Source organism: Melospiza melodia, chromosome 15, assembly GCF_035770615.1.
Source record: "Melospiza melodia melodia isolate bMelMel2 chromosome 15, bMelMel2.pri, whole genome shotgun sequence".
NCBI classification, from domain to species: Eukaryota; Metazoa; Chordata; class Aves; order Passeriformes; family Passerellidae; genus Melospiza; species Melospiza melodia.
Genome location: NC_086208.1, coordinates 5025704 through 5051247, shown reverse-complemented (window position 1 = coordinate 5051247; position 25544 = coordinate 5025704). Strand labels below are relative to the sequence as shown.

At 41.7% G+C, this 25544-nt stretch overlaps 2 protein-coding genes across 2 annotated transcripts in view; both read left to right on the top strand.

The window, feature by feature from the left end:
• The window catches only part of UBE2Q2 (ubiquitin conjugating enzyme E2 Q2), a 47109-nt gene extending 30485 nt beyond the window's left edge, over positions 1 to 16624 (top strand). Inside the window, exons 6-13 of the mRNA XM_063169484.1 lie at positions 2637 to 2721; positions 7965 to 8025; positions 10085 to 10175; positions 10502 to 10560; positions 11821 to 11869; positions 12702 to 12797; positions 13240 to 13306; positions 15028 to 16624. Of these exons, the coding sequence (XP_063025554.1) occupies positions 2637 to 2721; positions 7965 to 8025; positions 10085 to 10175; positions 10502 to 10560; positions 11821 to 11869; positions 12702 to 12797; positions 13240 to 13306; positions 15028 to 15059 (540 nt within the window). The 3' untranslated portion in view covers positions 15060 to 16624. The remainder of the gene's footprint in view (positions 1 to 2636; positions 2722 to 7964; positions 8026 to 10084; positions 10176 to 10501; positions 10561 to 11820; positions 11870 to 12701; positions 12798 to 13239; positions 13307 to 15027) is intronic.
• Positions 16625 to 16771: 147 nt separating this feature from the next.
• Positions 16772 to 21711, top strand: FBXO22 (F-box protein 22). The gene is made up of 7 exons (XM_063169478.1): positions 16772 to 16908; positions 16998 to 17130; positions 17894 to 17981; positions 18380 to 18475; positions 19332 to 19496; positions 19825 to 19990; positions 21036 to 21711. Exons 1-7 carry the CDS (start codon positions 16805 to 16807, stop codon positions 21463 to 21465), a joined length of 1182 nt encoding a protein of 393 aa, XP_063025548.1. The 5' UTR covers positions 16772 to 16804; the 3' UTR covers positions 21466 to 21711.
• Positions 21712 to 25544: the final 3833 nt, after the last annotated feature.

The following is a 25544-nucleotide window of genomic DNA, read 5'->3' as shown; positions in this document are numbered from 1 at the left end:
CCAGAATGAGGACGTGCTTCAGAGCACTGGTGTTTGCCATTAGGCTTACCATCAGGTTTAGCTGTTACCTTCCTCTTCAAGTTCCTCCAAGGGTAGTTCAGAGCACATAAAATAAGCCCCTGTGCTAAACTCCTTAAGTTAAGCTTGCTATCCTCTTTCTCCTGATTGTAGATGACTGGTTTACAGTCCATCGATTCTTTAGAGCAGCAAGTGTAACTATGTTTAGTGCTGCTATATAAGGAGTGAGCAGCCCAGCCAGAAACCCCTGGGGGGAAAAGGGTGAAGACAAAGACAAAGTGTGTTGAGGCTTGCTTACACACACTACAGCTAACTCCTTTAATACCACCTCATTTATCAGCTGTTATAATGGAAGTCAGGGGGATGTGGGTGTGTTAAGCTTTGGTTTTTAAATGTCTCCAGTACAGAAGATACTTAAATTTTCATTTGCCCAGATGAACTTCCAACATTATAGAAAATCAGTAGTTTAATTGGATGGAAATAGAGATGCCATGAGAGAGGTAGTTTTCCACAGGATGTCTTTGACCATCTAATTTGTTCTTAAATTGCCTATATTTATAGGTTGACAATCTGTGGAAAGTGTATGAAAATTCCTTCTTTTAGTAAGAAGTGCAGTGGAAGGGGCAAGGATCTGCACAGCTCTGCTCAGAAGAAAGCCAAAGTCTTGACACTTGTCTATGAAATGTTTTTCCTCCAGACTCCACCTATTGATGAGTCCTAATCTTAATGCTCACAGAGCACAGCAACTATGCAAAGAATGGTGATTAACACTGCTGTGTTAATTGGTTAAGTGTAATGCTTCCTTTTTCAGCTAATCTGTAAATAGTTGGCATAAATAGTAGTAATGTGCAGATATTGCATATAAACAACCTTTTTCCATAAAATTTCATGTACTCGGTGTTTGAGAAATCCCTTCTTTGTCTGATACTGCTCTATAGAGAGGAGCACAGTAAGTAGAGAAATTACTTGTCTGAAGCCTTGTTTGTATGTAGCTTTTGTTTAATCAGATGAAAGGAGTTGCCTGTTATTTGCATGTTTAATTACAAGGTTCATCCTTCATACCGGTCTGTTAAGAAAAACTAGTGGAATTTCAGAAATCTGCATAATTAAATCCAAAGGTGTATGAAAATGAATAGCCTTGAAAGAAAAGTCTAAGTGTATTTTTTGATACTATTAGACAGAGAAGACAGAGGACTATGTGAAGGCTTTACCATCTACTAACTGTTACTGATACTTAATTTTTATTAAGAAGTAATTAGTTCCTACAATTAAGACCTTGTAGAATATAAAACATCACTGTGGACTTCAGGCAAACAGGGAGGATGTTTTGGGTATTAGGTAATGGTCACAGCTGCACAGAAATAGTTTTGACACTTGTTTCCAAAAAGGATATGTTTATAGGTGTTCATGGTGTCTGGAAGGAAACTGAAAAAATAAGAATCTTTGAATTTTTAGATGGAGTTAAAAAGCAGCCTCATCAACTTACTTGTTTAGTACTTGATAGAGACAGGCTGAATTATCCTAGGTGGGTCTTTTTTATTTGGTAGTGGGGCAGTTTTATTGTTTGTCATGCTTTCTTCCCCCAGCCGTGCTTATGAGCTCCATATGTTAGCCTGTGTTCCAGTGGCAGTGACTGAAGTGCAGGAGCAGAAGGGAACTGCCAAGGTCCAATGGAATAATCTGCCTTTGGGAACAGGCTGATGGTGGAAGCCCAAGTGTCACAGGGTCAGGGTTGGGGTGGTAACTACCTTAGCTCTTTTGGAGTCCTTGTTCCTATTCTGTATTTTAAATCTTATAATGCTAACTTTTATCTCTCTGTTTTTCAAAACTCTTGAACCTAAAGTGGTATTTTGGGGGGGATAAGCAGAATAATCACATATAGGAAGATTGGTTTGAGTTTTTCTCTCACTTTGAGATGCTGAGAAGTACAGAACTGAGCTCTAAAAGAACAGAAGAGATTTTGCCATAGTTGCAAAAATCACAAGAGCTATGACAAGTCACAAGAAATATTTTGTATTTTAAGGTTTACATACCTTTGTCTTCCTCTGTGTAGATGTTGATTTTTTTTTTCCCACTCAGTTGCAATAAATATTGCTTTTGTTCCACGTTTTCTAAATTCACTGCTTGGTCTTATTCCTCAGGAAACTGCTGTTCTAGAGTGGATGCTTGCCAACCCCTGTACCTTTTTCAATGACCAAATAAAAATATACCTCTGAGAAAGCAATAATAGCTTATGTGTAGAAGCTCACTCTTAGGATTAGGTTTACTTTTCTTCTCAGTGTGTAAAAGCAGGATGTAAAATTAAATATTTCACTCTGAGATGTGCATCCATCTTGGAAATTAAAATGCCAGAGATTCAGGTCCTTTACAGAAAAAACCTGTTGTACCTTGATTTAACAGTTTGTATCACCTATAGCATTTAGCAGTATATATTAATGTTCTTTAGAGGGAGGGCCTCGTTTCTTTGGGATAGACTTCGCTCACTAGAATATTTAACTTTTCAGAAACCCAGTTCTCATACAGAAATTAATATATTGTTAATACCTTCTAGTTAGTAATGTAAAGTTGTTTGTAAATACTACTTTTCACTTATTTGGAGTCTTTTTTGTTTGTTTCAGGGTGCAGTCTCTGGGTCAGTTCAGGCTTCAGATCGACTTATGAAAGAACTCAGGGATATATATAGATCACAGAGTTATAAAACAGGTAAATGCCTCAGATTTCCCTTTTTGAAATATACTTTATATGAATTCTCCTGGGAAATACTTGCTGCTAACTTCTCTGTGTTTTGTTGTCCTGTGTTTGTATATAAGTGCATGTTTGTGTCTGCACATATGTAAAAATACATAGATACATCATGTATACTCTTATTACCTAAAGTAGTTTATTTGTGGAGAAAAGTCAGAACATCTATTCCTTGCAATAATGGTGTGAATTACAGTGGAAAACAAGCTTGTGTTTTAAATTAGTTGGAGTAATGAGCAGTGATTATCTTGAGGTAGTGGATGGCTGTTTCATTTATTCCTTATAGGAGCTATATCTAAAGTAGCTCAGCAAAGGATTCAGCAAATTGAATTGCCTGAGTGTTACTGTATGAGAAATAGAAATTACATGGATTTTGGGCAAGTTGTATTCCTCTAGGTCTGCCAAATAGACAACTCCATCACTGCAGCCAGGTGTCAGACCCTGGTGCAGGCCAGGGTGAGAGCAGGAGGAATGCCTAATTAGGGAGTCGGTATAAACTTAAATACATTTTCACTTTTCTGTACTTGTGTCCATATTTATTTCTAGTGGACTTAAACCTCACTTGATGATGCCATCATGTATAAAAGAACAGAGGTGAGGAGACAATAGGTTCCTGTTTTGATTTGTCATATTTAACTTTTGGGTCAATTGTTTCATGTGTGGAAGTGCTGGGGACAGTGGTAAAATGTCTGGGGTATAAATTTGATGAGGTGACCTAGTGTTGGTCTAATGCAGCCTCCTTCTTTTAGCTTTGTTGCAATTGTGAGCTTGCCAGTGTGCCCCAGTGACCACTATCTGGGAAGGAATGGGTTAGTGTGTCTAGGGAAGAGCTGGAAGCAGATCTGTGTGAAGTCATGGGGGATGCTTTACTGCCCATTTTGACCTTCAGGATTTGTTTTGGTGATCAGAGCTAAGGCTGGCTATTACAGTGCTGTGGGCTGCTCAGGCATGTGTGGTACCACTGGGGTCAGCCAGGGGCCCCTGGCTGGCTGTGCTTTGAGGGGAGGGTTTAGGCTCTCTAATAATGCCACTTCATGGCTTTAGATAAACAAGTCTCAATGAGTTGCAAAAGGCTGATCTTGATGTAGAAAGCGTACTCTGAATTATGAGGAAGAGCAGGTCTTGCTGAACATGACAGAAAGATGAGGTTCTAAAGGGTAAGAGCAGTACCTTAGAGCTTATGACTTTGGAAATATGTAAAAACACTGCAGCTGGATGCCTCATGTAGATCTCTAAAATATGGTGATGAAGTAGTGTCAAGTGGAGGTTGACACTACAAAGATGATGGCAATTCTGCTTTGCAACACAGTAAATTGATGCTGTTTGTTATAAAACTTGCCTGGATTCATTCCTTATGGTTTCATTTATTCTTCAACCTTGAGTAAATTTATGTTCTTGGTTCTTTTCCTTTGCATAAAACTCCTGCTTTCATAGGCTTGTTCTGCCTTTTGTTAGGTAACTGTCACCACATGCACAGGCTGTGGCAGTAATTGGCTGTTTTAATGTCATTTTTGTTAGAGTACTTGCCCCATGGTCCATTTTACCCTAAATTTAATTTCTTCCTACTAATGCACAAAGGGAGCCATTGTGAAACTCCCAGGTTCTTGTAACTGTTGCAAGGTAATTTAATGCTGTTTTCATTTCTTTGTAAGACAAGCCAGAAAGGCTAAGGCTGATTTTTAGTTAGGTAAGGATCACTTTATTTAGTTTTCATGAGGTTACATGTTTTTAGGACTGACTGTAGAACACTGGGAGTTCTGAAGTGAATAATACTTGTAGCAATAGTATTTTAATTTTTTTTCTTCTCTTGGACTGTTTTATAAAAAAATACTATTCAAAGACAGTGGCTTCAACTCTAGCTGTGCATTCAAGGTAGTATCTATTTTAGAAATTAATTTCCTCTATCAAATGAAGCAGTGCTGCTGGAGTTCAAGCAAAAGATTACAAACTTGCTCTCAACAGCAAAGTTGCTTATCTACCTGGGAAATCTAGGGGAAGAATTGCCCTTAAAGAAACAAAAAATAATTTTCTTATGAGCTGACAGAAGCAAAAAATACTCCAGAAAATTAAGATATTCTGTTGTGAATTAGTTTCATTAGCCTGTTCAGATAATGGGAGCCACAAGTCCTGAAAAACAAGATTATCTCATTTCCACATATCAGATTGGAGATTCACAAACAACTTAATGTAATTTAAGGGATTGAGAAAGGAGGGCAAGAAACAAAGAATTTGGGGACATTAAATGAAATCTTTTCTGTTCATATCTTTAGCATCTGTTTTATTCAGATATAGTTAATATGGACTTCAATTCCCTGGTTTTATCTAAAGACTGTGGGATTTACTTTTTGAGATAGCAATGTTGCCCTAAGTAAGATGTTGCCTTTGTTTTGAAAAGAATTGTTTTTCTTTCTACATTTCAATTCCTTACTTTTTTTGCTTGCTTCACGGTTCTGTGGGTTTCTTTTTATTTGATCACCTTTGAGTAATAAAAACCCCACCCCACCTTGTATTTAAGCAAGAGGAACCTAGCTTGATTCCTTTCCTAAATTAAGGACTTCTCCTTAATTTAAAACTGTTGTTAGTAAGTTAAATTATTTTGACAGGAAAAAAAAGCACATAGATTACTTCCAAACAGCGTCCCCTTGATTATTCAGAAAACCCCAAACACCCTCCCTCAGCTTTGGATGGTGTTAAGTGGCTTCTGTATGAAGATCTGGAGCCCCCTTGCTGCTGCTCCTGAGGACACAGGTGCTGTTTGGCTCAGAACTCGCTGCCTGAGGCTGCTGGAGTGTCTTGCTCTGGTGTTCTGTCTCTGAGAACCCTCCTGCCTTAGATGCAGTACAACCCTTGGGGTACAGCTCTTCCTGCTGGGGAAGCTGCCAGAGTGTCTGGGCCTTGGAGCTGGACTGGGACAGGAGCTGTGGCTAAGGACAGGAGGCTCAGGGTGGTGAGAGGAGTACAGGAGTAGGGCTGAAGGCTTAGTGAGTGAACAAAGGGATGGAAGGTTGGCAGGGTCTCCAGCTTGTCAGAGTAACCTGAGAAAAGTTGGAAAGTCTCTTTTCCCAGCCTGGCGCTTGAAGATGGAGTCAGAGCTCTTCATTTCTTGGTCTCAAGGTTGTTTATTGTTTCTTATCTATAAAATTCTTTCTCCTGCCCTGCTGTGGTCCACTCAGCAAGACAATCAGAGGCAGTCTGCCTGCCCCTGGGGTGCTGTTATCCTTTTATAGTAAAAACTACATATACACTACTTACAATTACTTTCCAGTACCTGTCACCTATGTTAGACAGTGAGCTTCTACTCTAAACCAATCCAAAAGTGCCAACATCACAGCAGAAGATGGAGGCCAAGAAGAAGAAGGAGAAAGGCTGGACACACCCAGTTCCCTCCATCTTGCCTCCTGAACCCCCATACCAAAAACCCCAAAATCTACTTTTCCACCCTGTGATAACTTCACTATTATTCTACCCAAACTGTTGTGGCTTGCTGATCTTCATATAAGGTTGGTAATTTGCTCCATGGGTCATAATGAAACCCACAGGTGTTTTGGGCTGTGTGCCAGGGTCTCTGAGCCCCCTGGCAGGGGTCCTGGACAGCCAGAGGGATGTTCTGGATTCCCACAGAAAGTCTCTTGTGATCTCACATTGTTTAGCACGGTGTCAGGAGCCTTACTGTAACTTACTGCCTTCTCTGTAAAAAGTATTGTTTGCTCCCACTTGGATGCAGGTGGAAGAAAATATTCTGGATACAACAGTGGAATAGATTTGTCATTAATGGGAGTTGACAATGAGCAGAGTTCTGAATGTCAACTCTTTTGTTATTACATCAGAGCAGTACAAATTGAAATTCTTACAGTTTGTGACTTACACTAAGGTCAGTTCAGAAAATAGTATCCTTGGATCTGGGGAATTGGAAAAAGGCCTTAATAGCTCCTTTGGTTGCTCCTCAAACAGAGATGCCATGTCCCTGAAGTAGCTGCTGATTAAAAGGGACGTGGATAGCACAGTGAGTATGTGTTCAGGCCTACATTGTCATTCTAGACATAGAAAAATTAGAAGTTGTGCTCTTGGCTGCAATACCCACTTGTTAGTGGCTCTCAGAAAGGAGAACCAAGCATGGGTGCTTTAACCTGTGTTCCAAGTTTTGAAATGCTTTAGAAATTATGGTGTCTGGACAGCTTGAAATGTCACATGTACTCCAAGTACTAATGCTTATAAGCTTCAACTGTAAGAGTATTTTTATGCTATAATAATAAAACTCAGAAATTAATGTCCCCCATTCCTTGGGAAGAATGTGGTGACTGCAATCTGGTGGCTGTATTGCCTTCAGAAATTCTAGGCAAGTTCCTGATTTGTATATGGCTTCCAAATAATTAGGTCAGCAACAAGGATGCTGTTAAATGTTAGGCCAGCTAACAAGTTTAATAATGGTGGGTTAGCCTATATGCATGAATATTCTGTGAAAGAGGAGGTTTCATTTCTGTACATGACTGATACCATGCTCTAAATCTTGCTGGGTGGTTAAAGATTTATTGCTTTTTCCAGAGCTGCTTGTGAATTTATGCAGAGAGGAAGCTTTGAATATACAAGAAAATGGCAGATAATTTCCATCCTTCCCTGGGAAATGAATTGCACAACTGTTGTTTAACATGCTTAAAATAAACAGGCCACTGAAGGTCACCAGCTGGCTCCCACAGACCATTCCATTCTTTAGGTGCATCTTTCTGGCTTCCTCAGTCAGCTGTTGGGAATGTGCTTCATCCACTGCTGTATCTCCTTTTTTTGGGTTTCTACTGCATACCCTGTCCTGTGTGCTGTCCTGGTCTGTCTGTACTGATGAGAACCTGGGAAACACAGTGTAGCACACTCACACTGTTGTGAAGTGTCTTAAAAACACGTTGGTGGTGTACTGGGTGTAAAATACAGTGAGTAATAAGCAAGCTGGAGTTGTTGTAGAAGGTTTGAAGGTGAAATGGTTAAGTATCAGAAAAAAAATTATTAATGTGGAATTTTTTAATAGAAGTGAAAACATTTTTTCCTTGTAGCTCCTCAGAAGTGCATCTGCTACTGGAGGAAGGATGTGCCTCAGTGTCCTGCCCATTGCTTACAGCTGCTGACAGTATTCAAATTAAAAGCAAAGAATGGTTTTGCTAAGTTTTCTATCTACACTTTTAGTGCATAATTAATTCCATCTAATATTTCTACAGGGATATATTCAGTGGAACTGGTAAATGACAGCTTGTATGAATGGCATGTTAAGCTTCTCAAGTAAGTTAATAAAGTTTTTACGTGTTCTGTACAGTCTTGTTTTATTATAGAGAGATTCTTTTTGAAAAATGAGTATCTCTAGCCATAGTATATAAATCTCCATTACATTATGTGCCATAGTATATAATCACCATTACTGTAGTAGTACAGTAAGGATAATTGTAGCCACTAAATAGTGGCTGTAATTCTGGTACATAGAAATGTATAGAGATGGACCAGTAGTGATTGAGCTGGCAGAAAGACAGAGCTGCTTTTCTCTGCCAATGCTGTGTGTATTGCATTAAGTGTCATTACTGTTCAATTCTAAAACTGCTCCAAAAAATACAGCCTTAAATGATGAAAAATCTTTTCAAGAATTTTTGCATTGATTTTATTTTTATTTGTTTTGAATGACAGGAAAATCCAGCTTCTAGTTGCACTTAAAATGTAGGAAAGAACATTACTGAGTGTCATTAGTTGTTTATTTCTGCAGTTAGACACACAGGACTGAAACTTTTAGCTATCACAAAAAATGTGAATTATATAATTATATGTACCTTGTCTTCTGTCATTGCCTAGTATACCAAGTGAACAGCAGTACATAACTCACCTTCTTACATCCATAGTCCTGTAACTTAAATCCTAGAGGTGGTAGAGTGGAATTATTCCTGGGAACAGGATCCCTATACAGTACCCTAAAATAAAGGAGGAGCCTACCCACACTGTGCTGGGTGGTTGCAGCAGCTGGCAGTGGATGGAGGAGCTTCCATGGGTTCAGAGATGTCCTGGGGGAAAAGGACAGAGGCTGTTTCAGTGCAGGAGTTAACCTGCAATTGTTGCCTTGTCCTAGGGGTGAGGCTTGTGCAACCTGGGTCACCAACTGCTGAAATAGTTTTGTTTCCTTCTTAGTGTAATCATGGGCATGTGAAGGTTTTGAGGCTGAAAATGGCAGGAATGACACATCAGAGAAATCTGTGTCACGTTATTGGAGGCCTTTCCTATTGAGTGTGTCTGTAACCAAGTGCTCAAACCAAGTGCAGTGATTTGAAACCTCTGTTCAAGTGCTGTGAACAGGTCTCATTTTCTGCCCTCAGAAAAGAGGAAATGGAGTGCATGCAGCAAATGCCTTCCAGAATGTCTAAGAAAAGAAGTGTTGTGTTTGTTTATTGCAGCAAAAAGTGTCTGGAAACAAATGCACTATGTGCAGAGTAGCTGAGGGGTAGATGTTCAGAGGAAAGAGCCCATGTGAGGAAGGAACAGTATTGTTACTTGGAACAGGTCCCTTTGAACTGGCACAGCAAGAGCCATGCCTTGAAATGAGAGGTTCCTAAGCACTGGAAGATTTTTTTTCTGAAATAACTTCACACTGGTAGGATGGGGACTACCTGCCCAAGAAGTTCTGAAATGAGATCTTTAACTTTGTAGTTTCAGCTGTAGTAGGGGATTAGGTTTAAGGGCCTTTCAGTCCCTTTAACATCTACTTTTGGCTTGCTGCAGGTGTTTTTGACTGGTCTCTTCTATTTAAAAGTGGATGAGGTGTCAGATTAACCCATTGGGATTAACCCAGTGGGGTCTGCATTAATGGCCAGGCTGCTAACCACCAGCATTTTGAAACAAACAGTTGTTGAAATTCTGCTGAGCAGAAGCTGCTGGCTTTAGTACTTCTGCTGATGCAGATTACTTTTAACAGCTGATGCAGAAGTACAATTACATATTCCATAAAGGATTCACTAACTATGTGCTGAAAACAAGATTACTACAGTCTTCCTGTTTTTCTCCCCTCTTATCTGAACACAATTGAAGAGAATTAAAATTGCTCTTTTCAAATAAAGAGCTTATTTTGTGCTATGTTTAAGCAACACTTGATAGCATTGGGAATGTTGTATGTTGCAGCAAGCTTTTATGCTAATCTTGTGGCAAAGTTTTTACTTGGTAAAATGAGCAGTAATTTCCAGCATTTCACCTTAAACTGCAATTTGTAAACTACAATTACAGAAAGGAAGTATTTAAGAGGAACTACTGTTTACAGGTATTGAAATTTGTAACTTGATCCATGGTCTCCCCCCTGCTGCTTTTACAGGGTTGATCCTGATAGCCCACTGCATAGTGATCTTCAGGTCTTAAAAGAAAAAGAAGGTGTAGAATACATTTTACTCAACTTCTCTTTTAAGGTAAGTGTCTGTAGGACAAAAAGCTGCAGTTAAATTTGAGGCTTACTTTAGAAAATTACTGAAATGACCCTCAGCTGTTACTTGGGTAATAATGGATCGGTGGTCTTAAAAAAAAGGGTGGGAAAAAACCCCCTAACTTTTAAGTTCATCGCTGAAGCTTCCCCAAAAAAAAGCTTTTTAGCCAATACTATGGAAAGTGAATTTTTACATAACTGAAAAATTGTAGTACTTCAAATCTGATTTGACAAATAAGGCCATTGAAATACTTTCTGTTTGGGAAGCAGTGTCAGAGTATTTTCCTTAACCTGTTTTTTTATTCTTCTCAGGATAACTTCCCTTTTGATCCTCCCTTTGTGCGAGTGGTGTCTCCTGTGCTCACGGGAGGGTAGGTTTGAGCTGCCCTGCAGAAATTGTGCTTTGTGGTAAAAATGTTAAACTTGAAAAACTCCGTGCCTGCCATATGTGTAAGAACTGACCTCTGTGGGGAGTTAACATTGCTCTTCCTTCTCCTCTTTTAGGGTGCTTTGGATGGGTCTTGATCCCTGTGTTGCCTTAAGTTTGCTGTAGTCTTACCTGACTCTCTCTTGCTGGTAGCACTGCTATGAAGTTTTTGTTTAAAAATCCCTCGAATGCTAATCCAAAACCACAAAATTTCATTGAAAACACGCTCCAAATGTCATCTAAAGCATGTTTGAAGTGCTGTCTGTGGAACTTGCATATACCCATGGAGAAACAATTTCACCTTCCAAGGCTTTTAGGCATCTCCTGTTGACAGGAAATCATACCTGCTTTTGAAAATGCAGTCTGTGATAGCTGGTGCTGATTCTTATGTGATTTGAATTGTCATGTATTCTTCTTTAATTCATTAAATGGTTAGTGCAGTTAAATAGGGTTCCTGAGGGGTGCTGCTATCTCAAAATTAAACCAGCAGACCCAAACACCAGAAAATTCATTGGATTCTAATTTGATTCTACTCAGACTTCTTTCTAGAATGAAAAAAGGATGGCTTTTCAGTGGTCATTTCCCTCTGAATGTCATATGGATCTATGAGATAGATACAAATGTCTTGATCATAGAGGAGAATACATTTTGGCAGTGGTAAATTCTCTTCCTTCAGTCAAGGTTTTCTCATGCTCAGATGTTCTGCTGAGTCCCAGTAAGCACAATAGATAAAGTATTTTTGAAAGTAAAAAAAGATATTTACATAAAAAGAGCAAGAAAAGATCTGGTAATCTCATGTTATTTATAAGTGCACCTGCATTGTTTGAAATGGGATTAAACTTCTTTACACAATTGAATGTTGTTGGTTTCCTTTAGCTACACATCTATACCATGTATATGTAGAGTAGCCATAAAAAGTAACTTGCCATTTTCCCTGGTCTCTGCAGTTGTGCAGAATAGCTCAGTCAGTGGTTTAACCTAAGTCTAGTTAGCAAACAGCTTTTTTTGTCTCACTATGCTAATATTCTTTGCCCAAGTATGGCATGGCTAACTAGTTACAATATATTACTGGTTAAAGGGCATTTCAGCTTTGTGAACAAAGAATTGAGCAAACAAGCTGGCAAGAGCTTAAAGTGCTGTGAGCACTTGTGCCTTTCTACTAACTGCTGATGTCAAGTATATTTTCTTTCACATTTGTTCCTAGGTATGTCCTAGGTGGAGGTGCATTATGCATGGAACTTCTTACTAAACAGGTAAATATGAGCTCTGTTATCTGGATAATAAAACGTGCCTGAAAATAATGAAAATAGGTGCTTCTCTTGAGTTGAAGAATCCTTGTGTGGAATAAACTACACATTCCAAAGGAAACATTAAACCTCCGTCCCACAAGATTTGCCTTGCTGATCTTGTTTGAGATCTTCTTTTCTGCCTTGGGTGGCTTACAGGAGATGTGAGGAAGAGGCAGGCAGTGTGAGCAGGTCAGCTTGGAGCTCTCAGAATCCCTGTGAGGAAGGCAGTGTGGGGAGCAAGACAAGTTGTTTTCTTTTCTAGAAGCCTCTTCAACCACTAAAGTCAGCTCTGGAAAAGTGAGGAGTACAGATGATTATAGTCATAGATGATTTGTGCAGACAGAGTGATTTTCTCTTTAAAATCAGTAAATTAATGAAGTAACTTACTTGCAGGCTCTGGCAGAAACTCTTGTGAGCTCTAGAAGGTAAAACAATGCCAGAGATGAGCAGAATTCTTACAACTTACTGACTTCATTAGAGATCAGTCTTTTCTACTTCTTGGAAAAAGGAATTGTAATTTCTGTTGTGACATTGCTGAAAATGTGTCAATGGTGTAAGGATGGAGCTTTTTTTGTTCCTGTCTTGCTGTATTTTGGAAATGTAATTCAGTCTTTGAATTCTTATGAATTCTTAGTACTAGGACTGTATATAATTCTACAGATTTTCTATGAAAATTAGTAATTGAAACTGGAATGCAGGAGAAAAAACTCCCAAAGCATGTGTTCCAAAACAGATTTGCAAGGTGAGCACAAGAAGTGAGTACATGTTGTATGTTAGCATTCCTTTCTTCCTCCAGGGCTGGAGCAGTGCCTACTCAATAGAATCAGTCATCATGCAGATCAATGCCACTTTAGTCAAAGGAAAAGCCAGAGTACAGTTTGGAGCCAATAAGGTAAATGTGCTATGTTTCTCAACTACACAAATCACCCTTGGGTTTCCATTTACTTGCTGATTTGCATAGAAGATGCTTAATGCCAGAATTGCTATTGCAAATATATAGATGCATTTCAAATTGTCTGGTGCCTGTATGAGTACTTTATTGGCAATTAAATATTTTTTATGTAATTACAAGTGTATGAGAGGGATAAAGCCTTGGGATGGGCAGGGTAGGCTTTTGCTATCCTTGTATTGGCAAGGGAGGGGAGGGAAGGACAGTTAGAGTTGGGAGGACTTGGAATTTCTGGCTCTAAGAAGGGAATCTTGAAAGCCAGGAATGTTCTAAGATTGTGCATGGCCTTTATTTTTAAGCCCACTGTAGAATTTCCTTGTTAGAACTGGTTTTGAGTCTTGCATGTCTAGATGCAGGTTTTTATATTATTTTTTTCTCCTTTCAGAATCAATATAATCTAGCAAGAGCACAGCAGTCCTATAAGTCACTAGTACAAATACATGAGAAAAATGGTATGTATGATCTTGCCTCTTTGTTCTTGTCTGCACAGCACCCTGGGAATTGGTGTTTGCCACAGAGAAACTTGAAGTGACAAAGTGTCTTATTTTGGCTTGGGAAGACCACAAATGTTTCTTCCTTCTTTTTTTCTTGCACTAGAAAAACAGTAGTGCTTAAATAACTTGACTGTGATCATTGCAACTTTTCCAGTTTACTTGAATGCTGTGTGTGTTCCTGCTGCTTTTGAGAGGCAGCTGCATTTCATGTTCAGCCAGTTCATCTAGGAACCTCACTGTAGCTTTAGGGACTCTTAATATTGGCAGTGTATCTGCTGGGAGTTTATCCCTTCCTCTGAAAGATTTTGTTTCAATGTGCCAAGAATCTAGTGGAAATAATCATTAATGAAGAGAGAAAGTGGGGAAAAAGACCTGAGACTAAAAAATACAGTAAGTCCAAGTGAGGTTTACTGCCTGGGAAAGTGTACAACAGAATAGGGAAACACCTGTTTCAGTGTAGGCTTTTTTACTCTATTTAAAGTCTCTTTGCTGCATAAAACAAGTGTACAAGTGCTTCAGGTGTAATTGAATTTACTGTGAGGCTTTAGAAGGTTTAAGTAGCTTACATGTTACATAAAGGAAGTCAGCAGAATTGGTTCTCTGGTCTTGTGATGAGGGAGTCGGTGCAGTTACACTTCTGGGATGTTCAGGGCTCTGGGTTGGACACAGTGTCCTCCAGGAACTGAGGTTATTGTGAAAGTGTTTGTTACTGCAGTGAGCACCTCAGTTTCCCTGCTGCTAACACGGAACAGAACACCTGTACTCTTGGGAGGGAGATCAAAGATACTGACTTCAACATCATCTCCATTTTTACAGTATTTTGATCTTGCTGTTCACTAAGCCTTTTGCTCTTTTTGTTTGCTACAAAAGCCAGCATGGCTGCTTACTTGTAGTGCTGCAAGTGATCAGTGCTGCCTCAGGAGCTGAGCACAAAGCATTCACAGTACTTAGTGCTGCTGTGAAGGGTGGCTTAAGCTTTGAGCTGCTACATGCTCTCTGGGACAGCACAAATAGGCCTTGTAGTCACTGTACACACAGTTAAAGGAAATCTTACAAGAGGGGCTGGGACAATTAAGATTGGAGCTCTGGAGGTCTCTAGAAAAAGCAGTGCACACCTGATCAGGTATGATTCAGCTGTTAAACGTGCCAAATTATGTCAGGAGACCAGTTATTCCAGTGACATTTCTGAGCTTATTCCTATGGTAAGATTTGCAGAAGTAGGATAAAATGTTTGGTTGCTTGTGCATGCCTAACTCTACACAAAATGGAATTTATACAAGTGTCCCACTGCAGTCATGTTTGTATGTCTGTGTTTTAAACAGCTTGAAGACTTTGGGGGTTTTACCTCTCTTCTGTTAAGTTTGGTTTAGAGCAATGTTCCTCCTTCAGCAGCTTCCCCTTGTTGGTGTTCAGCTTGTCCAGCTCAGGGTAGCTGCTGCCACAGAAATCTGTATGTGCACACCCAAATACCAGGGCAGATCCTGCAATGTGCCACATGGTTGGTCTCCCACTGCTGACTTACTCGCATTTAGGGCAGTGAGTAAGTTTGCTCAGCTCGTGCTGAGCTGGCCTGCCTTAAGAGGGAAGGACTGAGGCAGGTTAGGTTCATCTCCCAGGTGAAGAGTGGGGTGCTCTGGACACAGCAGCGTTGGTACCTAACGTGTCTCTGTTCTCCACAGGCTGGTACACTCCTCCAAAAGAAGATGGCTAACGCTGAGGACTGTTGTATACCTGGACCAATGTCAACAAAACAAGCTCTTTTTTATGTTTTCCAACACACAGACTCAAGCTATGAGTGCCCCTATAACAGCTGTACTGAGGACTTTAGCTATTAGATAAGTTAGTGGATAATCTGTCAACTGACACGTACAGTATAAGTTACAGCCTTACCATTCCGCTCTTCTTAGGCATCTGGACTGAGCAGTTTGGGCCTTTTCCATATTTGTTCTTATGGATTAAGCAGATTTGGGCCACGCCCTCCCTTCTCCTTTTTTTTATTTGAAAGCATAAACTCTCCCTGCAGCAGGCTATCAACTTACTAAAGATCATACAATAGGAGTGAGTTGTTCACACACTTCTGTGTATTTCTTACTTTTTGCAAAATGCAGACTGCAGAGACTTGCATTGTATTGTTTCATTTAAAGCCAAGAAGTTTAATACATTGTTTAATACTGTTTTAGGAAATGTCAGGTCTTGCAAATCACAGTAGTTTTTCTGGTCTAAAATGACAGCGTTTGTAGTATTTTCCAAATTAATGATATAGGAAAAACACATGTATGTTAAGTCATTAAACATTTTTCATGGCTGTATGAGAATATGAACTGTTTATTGGAAAAGATGCTCTTTGTTTAGATTATTTTAATTTTTTTGTTTGTTTTTTTTCTTTTTTATTTTGTTCTGATTTTTTGTTTTTATGCAGAGCAAGGCTGTGCCAATAAAACCTTTTAACTAGTCACTTCCACTGGGGCGTCAGAACTTGCTGGGCTGTTCCTGCTACTTGTTGGTTCAACCTCCTTAACAAGAAGAGCCACAGTATGAAGCTTGAAGTTATTTAAAATACTAAAAACCGTTTTAGGTGTTCCATTTTATTAACGGGTTGTTGCAATCATTTCTAAACTAATGAACTTATAAAGTGATTGGCACAAATTGAGATGAAAAGTCCATGAATGAAAAATTTTTATATAAAAACTACAATAAAGTACAAAAATATGTCATCCAATTCCGAGGCATAAGAAATGCTGCCATAGTCATGACGGTGGTTTTGTTATTGAAAGACTAATGGGAACTGTTCTTTCTTTATTAGGAGATGAGTCTGGGTTTGTGTACTTACACAATTTCATTGCCTTACCGGAATCGACTCTTATTTTGGTTGTAGTGCTAGTCCTGTGCACTCCTCGGGGCCGAGCGAAGGGTGTGTTCCGTGGATTAAGCACTTTCAGAAGTGCAGAAGCATGTTTTTATGTTTTTTTTTTTTTAGTTGACTATCGAACTTGTGCTCTTTTCTCTATCAGGCGCCCGCGGGTCCTTGTGCATTTGCTTGTAGATCCAGTTTTTAGCTCGAAAGAAGCGACCTGGGCGAGCTTCGGCGGCGCTCCCGGCGCGCGCTGTTGCCGGGGCCGTGCCGCTGGCCGGGCACGGCGGGGCTGCGGCGGCCCCGGCCTCCGCCCTGCGGCGCACGCTTCGGTTTGGGTTCCATTTCTTCTGGCAGAGTTCCTTGGCAATGTACAGTAATTTGTAAACTTGCATCAAGTTTATGAATAAAAAGCATTTTACGAAGCGCTGTGTCCGTGCTGGGGCCCGGGGCGCGAGGGAAGGGGGGGAGGTGAGAGCAGGTCGGGTCCTCCCCGCCGCCAGGCGGCGCCACTGTCGGGGCTCGTGCCCGCTCGCGCTGACCGGAAGCTGCCTCAGGTGCGGAGGCGCGCGGGTGACGCAGGGCAACGGGGAGGCGGCGGGGCCATGGAATCCGCGGCGAAGGGCAGCTACGTGCTCGCCAACCTCGCCGAGGTGGTGGAGCGTGTCCTCGGCTTCCTGCCCACCAAGGCGCTGCTGCGCGCCGCTTGGTAAGGGCCGGGGCCGTGGGGTGGGCGGCGGCCGGCTCCGGTTGGCGGGGGCGGTGCGGCCGACGCGGTGTGTCCGTGTTGTGTTGCAGCGTGTGCCGGCTATGGAGGGAGTGTGCCCGGCGGACGCTGCGGACGCGGCAGCGAATCGCGTGGGTGTCGGCGCTGGAGCCGGGCCCCGCCGAGAACCACGCGCTGGTGCGCGCGCTGGCCCGCGAGCTCGAGGTGAGGGGCGCGAGGGGCGGCGAGGGGCGCGAGCTCAGGCTGAGGGGGCGCCTGAGGGGCGGGAACTCGGCGCCTTCGTTTAAACGCTCAGGGCGCTTCTTCCAATTGCTCGGCAAAAGGGACGTGCTCGGAGGCGTAGGCGATTATGACAGTTCAAATGTTGCGTGTTAATACGCCGATCAAAACGCCGCGGATTTGCAGTTCAGGGCACATCTGTTCATCGCTGCAATCTTGTTAAGAGGTTAACCCTCTTAGGGTTGGAGACACTGAGTAAACACTGCAGGACTTCTCTGCCTGGCAGGATTTCTTTCCAGTATTAACCTGGTGCTGGGCCTGGTGCTGGACTACACAAAGATTCATGTCAGGGTCTTTCTCAGTAGACAGGCCTCAGCAGATCAGTGTTAAACCAAGTGGGACAAGAAGCGCCTCTGTACTGTTTCCCAGCATCAGCTCTGGTGAACAGTAGATACCAACAACCATGAATGCAAGGAGTTTAGATAAAAGGAGTAGAGTCATGGACCAATCTGCTGAGCTGTTCTTGCTTCTGTGAGGTTTGGGTCAGCTTCCTGCCTGTGGGCAGAAGTTCGTCTGGGCACTTCTGAGGCTAATGAGAGGTTATCTGCTGGCTGAGGGGAGCCTGGTGAGGGGGGAGGGCACCGACATGGGCTGGCAGGGGAGCAGGAGCAGTTTCTCCTCGGTTTCTGCCCCCACTTTCCCTCCACTCTGTCCTGTCCTATGTACTCCTCCGCCCGTGTCTTTGCAGAAGGTGCATGTGCTGCCCCAGACCGTGCTCTACATCGCTGATGCAGAGACCTTCAGCGGGCACGAGGAGTGTCACGAGCAAAAGAAAGGTAAAGGCTGGACCTAACTCACTTCCATTTAAAGACAGGCTGGGCTGTAAGCAGAGCACAGTCAGCTGAGGGGAAATTCTCTGTGGTTTGATTTCAGTGGACAGGAAATGTTTTGCAAAAGCCATGACTGCGTGGTATTGCATTTGTGGTAGGGAGCAGCTCACAGAATCTTGTTCATGTGCACAGATGGGTTCCTTGCCCTTCTGAGGAGGATGCTGAGTGTGTTTGCCTGCCGGCAGCCCTGTGCTCGCAGGGAGCAGCACAGAGCAGCGTGCTGTTACCAGGGCGGCCACTGATGGGCAGCATTGGTTAAACAGGACGGGGTTGGCTGTGGGATTTGCTCAGAACACACTTTTACTGCTCTCTGATGTTTTTTTGGTTTCTTCTTATTTTAACAGCCAGAAAAAGAAACAGCAAAGAAACAGCTCTCGCCCTTGAAAAGTTGTTGCCAAAGCGATGTCAGGTTCTTGGACTGGTCACCCCAGGGATTGTAGGTAGGAACAAAATGTGTGGGTTTTGAGAGGTCAGCTTGAAGGTGTCATCTCCATTGTTCAGCTCTGGCTTCAATTTTAAGGAGTTCAGTGTTGCTGCTAAGGGTTGTGGAGCTTACTTCATGTATTGCAGTTATAATTAAAAGGGTTGATTTAATTGGGCAGGCAGCTTTCCCTGGCACCTTAATGCACTTATTGAATGTTGCTTGGATTTATGGCTACATTTCAGTCATATTGTGACTAACTGTAGAGGACACCCTGGTATATACCTTTGTGTAATGGTCTGGCAGGAGGCATATGCAGTAACTGGAAAATTCACAGCCTCCTGTGGCAGGCTTTTTCTCATGCTTCACTTTTATCATTAGAAACTTGTTTTTTTATAGTTTCTCACCTTAAATTCACTTTCCGCATTATAAGTAAGGTATTTGATTGTTGTCATTACCATATTTTAATAGTACACTCCCAGTTTTTGTGCCAGTTTTGCTTTATACTGTCATCACATGCTTATAGGACACCTTAAAAACTTGAGTATGTCTGTGTGCCTGCAGAAGTTGGCAGGAAGGCTTGTATTGCACTGGTCTTGTTTTCTTAATGTTTTACATTTGATGTGCCTGGGGAGATATGTGTAAATATATCCATGTCAAAACTGACTTGAGTGGGATTGATAGCCAGAAGGACTTAGACATTTCATCTTTCCAAAACATTAACAAAAAAATCACAGGTTTTTTTAGGTAAGTTGTTACAGAAATAGATTGTCATGCTTAATATCACCTGAGCTGTTCAGCCTCTTTCTGCCTGTGTCATGTAAATGAACGTATTAGAGTCTCTGAACACAAGATGCTTGGTTTTGTCTCTGTAGTTACCCCAATGGGTTCAAGCAGCAATCAGCCTCAAGAAATTGAAGAGGGCGAAGCTGGGTTTGCTCTGTTGTTTCCCAAAATTGATGGGGTGAAAATTCACACCTTCCATTTTTCTAAAGATGTGAAGAACAGGGTCTTTGATGAAAGCAAGTTTGCTGAAGCAGGTATGTTGTTTTTCTCTCCTTTATGTGGGCTTCTGTGAGATGCTGCTCTCTGAGATGCCAGTGGAGTTCTGAGTAGAACCAGCAGCTTCTGCACTGGCTCCAAGAGCCTCTGTGGGGCTGCAGCTGGTGACTGCATTTCTGCTCCTCCCAGTCCCTGGAGCAGTAAGGAAAAGTTATCCAAGTATCAGTTTCCAGTTCCTTCAGTTATATTTGTAGTGGAGCTGTTCAGAGGGAGGTGTGATGTAATATTTGAGGAGAAACTAGGATGGTTAAACTTCAGAGTTCAGGATTTAAAAATAAGGGGATCAGTGTTGGCTTTTGTTTGTAGGTCTGAAGAATAACCCAGATCTCCGTGTTGTTCTTCTGTTTGGCTACAACTCCTGGAAGACTGGAGCTACTCGATTTCTTCATCAAATAGTCAATCCATTGAATGAGAAAAGCATCATCCTGGCTGGAGGACAAGTGGAGAGCTTTACATCACTGACCTCTGAGAAGTAGGTATTTTTTCCAAGGTAAATGATGAAAAAGATTTAATGTGAGAGAAACATTGCAGATCCACAGCCTTCTAGTTCTATTGAAAATCCCCTTTACCAGTAGTAAAATTACAATTTCTTAAAGGAAAAATGCCACAACTGCTACACTGTGATGTAGCCAGAAAAGCTGGAAGCTTGGTATGGCTGTCTTACAGTTTGGATTCTGGAAACCCAGCTAGGAGAAACCCAATGAAAAGGCAATTTCTAGCTTCAGATAACTTTGTGTGTTTATTGCAGTCAGCATTTCATCTCTGGAGTTCAGGTAAATGAGTTCCTGTTGTGGCAGAGCCCAGGATGTGAACGTGTGTGTGTGTATGTGCCTCAGTTTGGCTCACAGCACGGAGCAGGAGCTGCACACACAGCAAGGCTGTGCCCCAGGAGCTCACCTGAGCTGCCCTGGCTGCTGAAGGACACGGCATTCCGTCCAGTGGAGCACGGTGCAGCCATGCCCATGGCTCCTCTCATCCCACTGTGGGTCTGGAGTCCATACTAATATCAATGTTCTCCTTGCCTCTGATTTGCCAGCTGCACCATTGCCCCAGATAAGAGAGCTGACCTTAAGTAAAGTCACAGCAGATAAAGGTTAAGTATGTAACTACTTGACCCCGTGTGTCCTGGCCAACCAATTTAAAGCAACATGAATCCAAAACCTTTACTGACTGCTGCCCTGCCTTACTGTATAAATCCTCAGTGCCTTTGCTTGTCCTAAGTTTAACTGATGTTTTAGTTGAATTGCAGAGCTGTGACACACACAAACTGCTGAGTGAATGAGTGAAACAAGTTTATGGTTAATACCTAGAAATGGATATGGAAGTTTTTCTTTGTGAAAGGTTGCTACACAAAAACATGGCTGAAATATGAAGTCTTTGGTTTGTTTTTTAACTGTGGTTGGTATCAGAATCACTGCAGTGTCAGCTGCTTTGAAGCTAGGTCAGCTGCAGCAGCAGTTCAGTCTGGTGAGGAGTGATCCCCCAGAATGCTCTAACTCGGTGCCGTTGCCTTGCAGTGCCCACGCCCAGCCCGGGGACGCCTGCGGTGTGGTTGGGTTGGCTTTCAGCGGGCCCCAGATCCAGAGTGCCACTGTCCTGCTGGACCAGGACGTGGCTGATGAGAGGACGGCAGAGGCGGCCATGCAGCGTCTCAAAGCAGCCAACATCCCCGAGCACAACACCATTGGCTTCATGTTTGCCTGCGTTGGCAGAGGATACCGGCATTACAAAACCAAAAGGAATATGGAAGCAGATGCATTCCGGAAGTTTTTTCCAAATGTGCCCCTCTTTGGCTTTTTCGGACATGGGGAAATAGGATGTGATCGAATAGTTACTGGGAATTTCGTGTTAAGAGAATGTAATGACATAAAGGATGACCTGCTTCATGGTTATACTACTGTAATGACTCTAATTCACCTTGGTTCAACTAAAGCAAACCAAGCATAAATGAGGTGTAATGCTTCAGTGAGCTGTTTGTTTCATTTCAGAGAGCTGAGAAGTCTGGAAGAGTGGACATCTTGCAGTCAAAGCCCCTTCCAAAACATAAACATCATTTTGGTAATGTTACTGAGTCTTGTAGTTGCAATAGAGTTTACTGTAATATCTGTGAGAAAACCCTGCATTTTTTGTAATCCCCTGTACACATCAGAATTGCAAGAAATTATATTTGATGGAATTCTGCATTTGAAGAAAGCCTCTTTCTTCCAAAATGAAAATGGTTTCTACACATTGTAGAATACACTGAATTGGAAGGGACCCATCAGGATCGTTGAGTCCAACTCTTGGCCCTGAACAGAACACCCCAAGAATCCCACCCAGTGCCTGAGATTGTTGTCCAAACTCTTGTTGAGCTCAGGCAGAGCTTGGTGCTCTGACTGCATTCCTGGGGAGCCTGTTCCAGTGTCCAGCCACTCTGGGTGAAAAACTTTTCCTGATATCCAACCTAAACCTCTCTGACTCAGCTTCATGCCACTTCCTCGAGTTCTGGCACTGGTCATGAGAGTGAGGAGATATTGATGACCACAATAGGGACTCCCCTCAGTCTCCTCCAGGCTGAGCAAACCAAGTGTTGTCAGCCACTCCTCATAAGGCTTCCCCTCCAGATCCTTCACTTCCTCATGGCATTCCTCTGGACCCCCTCTAAACTTGATGTGTTTTTTATACAGAGGTGCCCCCAACTGCCCCCAGCACTGGAGACTGCCCCAGAGCAGGACAGTCCCTCCCTGGCCTGGCTGGCAGTGCTGGGCCTGATGCCCCAGGACATGATTGGTCCTCCTGGGTGCCAGGGCACGGCTGGCTCAGAGCCAGCTTGGCACTGACCCCAGCTCCCTTCCCAGAGCTGCCCTCCACCCTCCTGCTCCCCAGTCCCTACACACAACCAGGGCTGCCCTGTCCCAGGTGCAGAATCCAGCACTTGCCACTGTTACATTTCATATGGTTGGTGATTGCCCTTTGTCAATGTCTCTGCAGGGCCTCTGTCCTTGAGAGAGTTGACAGCTCCTCCCAATTTAGTGTCAGTGGCAAACCCAAACCCAAATGTAGAAAGAAACTACTTTGATGTGCTCTATTTATGCATATAAAGCACTCTAGAAAAACTACTGATGCATTAAATCTACCATTTCCTGGATTTTATTTCTAGAGAGATGCAGAACTTTCCTAGAGTCCTATTTACAAAGCTGAAGTTTTACTAGATAAAATCAATGAAAATCTTTAGAGAAAAGTAACAAAGTACTTGTTAAATAAACACAGAAGTATGTCAAAGTACCTTGCCTTCTATTCTTAGAGAAAAATCTCTTATTTAAAGATGTCCAGCTAAAATTTCAGCTGGGCTCACCACCTTGAACTGAATTTCAGTTGCTCAAGTGTGTGACTCAAAATATAGTGGTTGCCTCTTCTCCTGTAGTGTGATTGCAGTCTTTTAAATCCAGAGTGCTTAGAAATGTCTATCTATCTTTCAGTTTCTATAGGAAGTTTTTGCACTTAATTTTGGAATTGTGGGACACACAAGATCTGGCTATATTATATTTATATAGAGACTTTAAGTAAGACTTGTGCTTCTGCATGTTTTTCCCATGCTTTTACATCAGTCACCTGTTTTGATTGCTGCAGCTGGCATGCAGTACCAAGTAAGTAAATTCAGCATAGTCTCAGTATAGCTAATAATATATTTGCTGCTTTTTAAATTCTTTCCTCCCCTTTATTTTCACGTAGTAATAGTATGACAAGAAAATAAGTTTGATTTTGCACTATATCACCAGATTTCTAAATGCTAAATCAAGCAGCTGGCCCATTTTCAGTGTAGTAAAAAGAAAATACCTGTATGTTGTACAACAAAGTAACAAGTTTTGCTTTAAATGTACCAAGGAAGATTTCAGTTACCAACTTTATTCCCATGTCTAGTTACAACTTTTCCTGAACTTGGCCTAGCAAGCTTTAGTAGGGGTGTATCTGTCCTGTGCATTAACTTTGGAGTCAGTTGAGCACAGACAGCACTTCCCCGTGGCTCTACTGATGATGGGGTTTTTAATTAGAAGATACTGTGAGCTGTGAACTCCCAGTAGCCATCTGTGGATGGAAGATTAGTAAGTGTGGGTGTGACTTGGACAACATTTAGTTATTACATTTAGAAGGAAACATATCTGGAAGTAGAGTATGGTTCAATTTGCAGAGAAGCCCCTTGCTGGGAGGTGACTGTTATTTTAGCATAACCAGAATGTCACATTTGGCCCTTTGTGTGTGCATAACCTTCATGTTTAACAGGACAGAAAGGAAATGTTTCATTTCTGTAATGCAGAAAGGATTCCTGGTGCTGCCAGCCATGCTGAGCAGCCTGGGAGGGTTAACTGGTTGCTGTGTTAGAGCAGTGGCAGGGTGATCAGCCACGTGTCCTCAATAAGAGACTCTGCCAGAAGGGCAGAGAATGATGCTGAGCTCAGACAATGGCACAGCTAAACCAGAAGCACCAGAGTGCTCTGCAGGGAAACATAGTGTAGAAAAGGGGGTGGAAGGTGAGGGGGTCTGCATCAGAATCCAGGAATTCTCTCCAGCATCAAGAAGTGTGAGATGAATACCCTGGAGCCATGCTTATAGCTGGAACCACTGGAATGTCTGTCCCAGGCCACACCATGCCTTCCATGTGACAGGGAAATGGTCTAAGTGATAAAATTGCAACATCTGTGATTAAAGTGTTTTGCTATCCAGATTCATTTTGCCTCCATGCTGTTATTTGCTCTTCAACCACAACGACTCCTGAGAGAATCCCAAATATATTTACTTACAAGATGCATGTACCAAAAGGTAGAGATAATTGATAGAAAGTTTTGCAGTGCCAAAATTTATACTTCTGTCTCAAAAGAAGCAAGCATGAGGTTTTAAAGTGGGTAAAGTTACTTAAATGAGTATTCAGCTGTTGAGGCAAATGTAAATAGCAGGACTACTCAAAAGATTTTCTCTACACCTGTGTTTTTATACATCTTCAGATTGTTTCTTTCGGAGATAAGAAATCTCTGTTCTGAATTTCCTCTCCTTTCAGTTAATGAATTTTCTCAGCTAATCTTCCCTTCAATACAACCTTATAAATCCCATATAATGTCCTGCTAGGTAATGTGCCATTATGGGAACATACCTGATTTTTTGCTGGTTTCTGCCTCCAGTGCTAGAAATAAGTTAAAAAAAAAACCTGTTCAGTTCACATTTTCTATGCCTCTGACTAACCAGACATTCTCTTTGTCTTTTGAAGGCAAAAAAAAAAAAGACATGGACCATGGCAGATGGCCTCTTTTTGTCTGAGTAAGAGAATCCTGTAAGAGACCAAAGTGTGGTATATAATATATCAGTGTGATCAACAGATGCTTATGTGAACAAAAGAAATAAATCTTTGGAGAGGGCAGCATTTCCTTCAGCCAAGATACCTGTCTCAATAACAGTTTGGGTCAAAAATTGACCTGCTGAACAGAATTCCTGATTTCTGCTATCTGAAATGTCAACTGGAATAGTCAAGGTAAAGTTTGAATTTCCCTCAGTAATCCCTAAGGATTTTCAGAAGAAAGCCAGACAGAATTAAAAACCATCAAGGTAGATTGATGTTAGTCTTGTTTAGTATTACAAATGTACACCAAACTCTGCCTAAAAAATTTTAACCGTTACCAATCTCTTTTCTTAATATTTCCATTTAATTCTAATTAAAATAGTGTGCCAGGAACCTGGGCAATAAACTCCCAATGGTACCTCCTGCTGATGTTCTGTTACAATTAAAAAAAAAAAATAAAAGTAAGTATTAGCTGGGAGAAAGGTGAGGGTTTTCCCCCTACATGTGGTAAGGGTGTCTGGAACAAGCCAAATTCAGGACATGTATCACAAATACCAATTTTGAAACTATTGAATCAAGATAGGCTTCAGCTCCTCTGGGGAAATCCTGTGAAAAATGAAAAACCCCTATCAAAAATTCATAATATCACCTCACACTAAAATCCTGTGATATCTCATATTCTCTGTGCAGTGAAAAAAAAATTGTATTTTTTTTATTT

Bases quoted from the DNA above. Each gene is read 5' to 3' on its own strand.
- FBXO22 (XM_063169478.1), top strand. From the start codon at position 16,805: ATGGAATCCGCGGCGAAGGGCAGCTACGTGCTCGCCAACCTCGCCGAG. The intron at 17,982-18,379 runs GTAAAGGCTGGA...TTATTTTAACAG, and splicing joins GTGTCACGAGCAAAAGAAAG to CCAGAAAAAGAAACAGCAAA. The intron at 18,476-19,331 runs GTAGGAACAAAA...TTGTCTCTGTAG, and splicing joins GGTCACCCCAGGGATTGTAG to TTACCCCAATGGGTTCAAGC.